The sequence below is a fragment of the Arachis ipaensis genome, chromosome B09, assembly GCF_000816755.2.
Source record: "Arachis ipaensis cultivar K30076 chromosome B09, Araip1.1, whole genome shotgun sequence".
Classification (NCBI taxonomy): Eukaryota; Viridiplantae; Streptophyta; class Magnoliopsida; order Fabales; family Fabaceae; genus Arachis; species Arachis ipaensis.
Window position 1 is genome coordinate 9,527,869 of NC_029793.2, and position 5,159 is coordinate 9,533,027.

A 5,159-nucleotide genomic window follows, 5' to 3' on the forward strand; every position below is an offset into this window, starting at 1 on the left:
GTTTAAATAGCCTTCTTGAGTAACGCACATAACATGATATTGCTCCCCAGTTTGTGCACTCCAATTCAGTTATCCTCTCACTCCTCACAACAAAAGATGGATAAGAATTCTAAGAAGCAAACCATTATTGGCAACATCGCTGTCGCAACGCTACTCTTCTCAGCCCTTTTTCTCCTCTACTGTTGGTCTTCTTCCTCTTTCACTTTTCCTAATCAATTCTTTTTACCTTCCAATCAATCCCTCTGCACTAAGGTATGCGCACTTCTCTATTTCTTCAGCCATTTTCCATCAAATTAATAGATTTTTTTTAATATAGATGCAAAAGAAAAAATCTATTCTTTTTATAGGTTTAATGTCTTTGACAAACAAAAAAAAGCTGCAGATTAAGAACAATTCTAATGAATGGAGTACTTTTGGAGTATTATATGTGATTTGTTTGACAGATGAAATAAATTAGACTAATTTCATTTTAGAAAAAAAGATATTTAGTCTCAAATGATATAGTTCATGACGTTTTGAAACAAAGTGTTTTTTAAAAAATGTAATTAATTTCGTTTTTGAATAAATAGTCTTTTTTATTTTCGAAAGATTTTAATTTTAACAAAAGAAATTTTGACTGTTATTTTAGAATTAGTCTATTTTGACGGTTCTAATTTAGATAAAATCAACTTTCAAAAATTATAGGTTTAGGATTAGTCTATTTTATCAAATAATTGAAGAGTTTATTTTGTCAAAAACAGAAATTTTCAATTCTGTTGACAAAATAGTTTAAATTTCCAAAAAAACTCTTTTGATTATATCAAAATCAGAATTTATCGTCCTAGTTATTATTTTCAATAATTTTCTATATTTATAGAGCACCGCCATTGATGGCCATAAAGCACAACACGATAATATCGAGCTGGATTCAGCTCTGGCAAAAGCTTCGACGGAAAACAAAACGGTTATAATTGCAATAGTGAACAAAGCATATGTGGAGCAAGAAGAAGATAACGTTGACGGCGAAAGCACAATGCTTAACATATTCTTAAGAAGTTTCTGGTTGGGAGAAGGAACAAGGTCTCTGGTGGATAACCTTCTGATTGTGGCGGTTGACAAAACCGCCTATGATAGGTGCAGGTTCATGCGGTTGAACTGCTTCAGGCTGGAAACAGACGGGGTTGATTTTGGTGGAGAGAAGCTTTACATGTCTAATGATTTTATCAAGATGATGTGGACAAGAACTCGTTTCTTATTGGATGTTCTTAAACGGGGTTACAACTTCATCTTCACGGTATGTACCAATTCCCACTGCTTTTAAGTTTTAACTAATTATTACTTACCTTTCTTTTCTTTCTCGTTTATTTTTCTTGTGTTGTTGGGTATGGAATGCATGATATATCTAATAATTTCACCCACCGCCACCTGTTAGTCTGTATTTATTTTACTAATGTCATTCTTTATCAATGAGTTGTTTAACAAATATTCATACAATCATACAAATTATAATAAAAAAACCAAAATAAATGACTTTTTTTGGTTCATATATATCAAGGTTTACACTCCATTTCTGTATATAGTTAAAAATGAAAAAAATTTGACAAATCCATATATCTAGTATTAGTATGAAATCCGGAAAAATTATATAAAAGAATATAAAAACTGAATAGTTAATTTTTTACATTAATTATAGACTCAAAATTAAGAATTAATGGTAGAAGCGTTTTTACTTTTTACAATGTTGCTATTCAATAAATAATTTATAATTCATTATGATTATATTTATGTCAACTATAGAGAATAAAATTCTAAATTATAGGAAAGGAAATAAATAATTACTTTGCACACTTCATTCCCCTATTAGAGTATGAAAGAATAAAGTGACCTTTCAAAACAGGAAAAAAAAAACTTCGTTAAATTGCAAAAGCTACTGGTCTTTAAATTAAGAAGGAAATGATGTAAATATAATTTAAATTATTTTAGAATTAGCCAATAAAATGAGAAATATCATACCTAAGAAATTATTATATTTTGCTTTAACTATTCAAATGATAATTTATAGCACTTCAAAAAAAAAATTGTATGCACTAGCTAGGTAGTATTAAAAATATAGAATCTTTAAACCACTAGAAATAGCGTTATCACCAGATGTTGACTATAAGAAATTTCAGTAATAGTCATTCATTTGAATAATTGTTGCTACCTAATCTTTATACGGATAAAAAACAAAAACCATGGTGTTAATTAACTTGCCAAGAATGGAATTTAACTGTGAACAACAAAATTTGGTAGTCTCCAATGAAAACGTACCAGCTGGTTCTAGTTGATAGCATGCTTGTTGTGTTGCATTAGGTTTTGATTTGTTTATTTTTTTTAAAATTTTATATTTATATGCTTTCCTACCAAAAAGTAAAAACAAAAATAAAAACCTTGTTTTCTTGTCTTTTTTTCAAAAAAAAAAAAAAATCAACTTAGCTTATTGATTAGCGTGACCCAGCTAGATCAATATGGTTATATACAGTTAGCATAAGTTTAAAGGAAAATCAAATTTAAATTCATTATTTATATATGGCTATGTTGATTTAGAAATGTTTTAAAAAAATACATGTAATTCGAACTAATCTGATTATCTAATGTAATTAATATTCAAGTATCCATGGTAGGAGTAAAGTAGATATTAAGAGTATAATACGTTATTGAGTATTTTTTTTTTAAAGTCTTTATTTCATAGGATTTGTTTTATTTTTCTAGTTTGTTATAAACTCTATTTTATTGGATTGAATTCTTTCTTTCAAAATAAGATAAATTAGCAGCATTGAATCTTATTTTTGAATAACTTAATGAGTAATAAACTCACCTAAATTGTTATTAATTTTTATTTGAATCTTATATCTTTGAGTAACTGAAGAAGATAATACGTTTAACTTTGAAGTTTTCTTTATCAAGAACGTAGTAGTTTACACTTTACACCTATCTTTGGAATAACTGAATAGGATTATTGAGTGTTATTTAAGAGATAAGCACCAATTAAGTGAGGGAATCATGTTTAACCAATGTCCAAAAAAGTCGTTTATGTTTCAATGAAAAAGTCCAAGCATCAATTTCAACTATTTTAAATACTCGGATTCTACCCAAAAAAAAGAAAAAACTAAACGTATTTTCTAATACGTATATATGTAATATCAATTAAATAGGTTTGTTAATATATTTACTCCATTTGAAATTTTGAATCATAATATTTAAAATATTTATACTAGTTTTTATTAAACAACAATAAAAAATAATATTTTAATTAATTCTAAATTAAACTTGTAATATTGTAATTATTTAGTTATATTTTTAATATCTTAATATTAAAAATATCAATAATTTACCTATTTAAAATAATATTTAGGGTCAAGTGTGGAATGCGAGAACTTTGGGTTAGGGAAACATTTTTATTTTTATGATTTGCTGAACACGATCTTTGGATAATTGGATGTGTCTAACACCACCATCACTTCACATATTATTTCATGCATGTTGTGTTTTTCCATGTTGTTTAATGTTTACGTGCACCTAACTGCGTTTACCACGGTTTCCTTCCATAGGATCAAGAGAATTGGCACCCAATTATAATGTGTGCATGTGGTTTGAAACACATTTCAATATTTCATCAATCTCATGAATCTTTTCAAAATTCTACCTTTAATTGTTTATTAGTACCAACACATTATAATTCGGTAAGGTGAAGATTCATATACAATTGTCTTTATTTAAAATTAATAATTAAAAATTAAATTTATTAAATTATTTAATAATTTTTAAATATCAATTTTATATAAAAATATTTACATATGAATTTTAATTTAATTTTGATATACTGACCGTATAAAATATTTTATATATTTGTATAATTATATCGATTTTAAATGATCATTCACGCAGTAAATATAAAATAATTATTTTATTAGATACATGTGTAAAATGGAAATATTGGCCCAATATATAGTTTCCGGGAAAAATGGTTTATTCTTTTGTGAGTTCCAAGGATTATTGAATCTTGATGTAATTCAAATAGTAACATACTTGGCATTTTATTGATTTTCACAGGATACAGATGTAGTGTGGCTTAGAAATCCATTTACCAAGTTAAGTAATAATGAAACAGAGGATCTCCAAATAAGCACAGATCATTTCAATGGCAATAGTTGGTCACCAGAAATTCAACTAATCAACACTGGATTCTACTTTGCTAGATCAAACAACAAAACCATCTCTTTATTTGAGACATGGTATGCCAAAAAGGACAACTCCACAGGAATGAAAGAGCAAGATGTGCTCCTTAACATGATTCGCAATGAGGGCATAATTGGAAAATTGGGACTTAGGGTTAGGTTCTTGGACACACTTTATTTTAGTGGGTTTTGCCAAGATAGCAAGGATTTTAGGCAGGTTACTACAGTGCATGCTAATTGTTGTAGGAGCATCTTTGCTAAGGTGAAAGATCTTAAGGCTGTTTTGAGAGATTGGATGCAATTTAAGAGATTAGAAGAGTCTAATAATTCTATGGTGAATAATATGAAGTGGAGTGTGCATGGGCATTGTTGGCATTCATGGAAAATATCTAACAACACAAAAGGGTAATAAGCATCACATAAGTATAGTTCAATGATGCTATTACTTTTGAGTTCAAATATATAGGCCTTTGTTAATAGTGAACATTTGAGTTTATGTGTTGATTATAGTTAAGAGGTGATCAGAAGAAATTTCACAGTAAATTATTTAAATTGTTTAAGCTTTCTCAATAAAAAAAACTACTTTAATCTGTTTTGTGATAGTAAGAGATTAAATTAGTACTACATGACAAAGTTATTAGTAGTAGAATTAAAAGTGATTTAATATGTTTTTAGGATCGAGTATTATTTTGATTTTCAATGTTTGGATCAAATCCTAATTTGGTCCTTAACATTTTAAAGGTTATATTTCTGTCTCTAAAAATTTTAAATAGGTTTAACATTGTGTTTAACATTGTCCTACCATCAAATTTGACATTAATTAGTGGACGTTATTAGTTACGTTATATATTTTTCCATGTGTTAGAAAAATATAATGATTCTAAATACTTCTCCTCAAATTTTTCTTTATAAAACTTTAAATTCTAACAATCAATGATCAACACTTTAAAATTAAAGAAAAAC

General features: G+C 27.4%; 1 protein-coding gene across 1 annotated transcript; it reads left to right on the top strand.

Moving 5' to 3' along the window:
- LOC107616893 (uncharacterized protein At1g28695-like) lies at positions 16–4,765 on the top strand. Its single transcript, XM_016318782.2, has 3 exons — positions 16–252; positions 857–1,273; positions 4,072–4,765. The coding sequence occupies exons 1-3, from the start codon at positions 34–36 to the stop codon at positions 4,603–4,605; spliced, it is 1,170 nt and encodes a 389-aa protein (XP_016174268.2). The 5' UTR covers positions 16–33; the 3' UTR covers positions 4,606–4,765.

Excerpts from the sequence above, each read along its gene's own strand:
- LOC107616893 (XM_016318782.2), top strand. The coding sequence starts at position 34 with ATGATATTGCTCCCCAGTTTGTGCACTCCAATTCAGTTATCCTCTCAC. Across the intron at positions 253-856 it reads ATCAATCCCTCTGCACTAAG|AGCACCGCCATTGATGGCCA; the intron begins GTATGCGCACTT and ends CTATATTTATAG. Across the intron at positions 1,274-4,071 it reads GTTACAACTTCATCTTCACG|GATACAGATGTAGTGTGGCT; the intron begins GTATGTACCAAT and ends TGATTTTCACAG.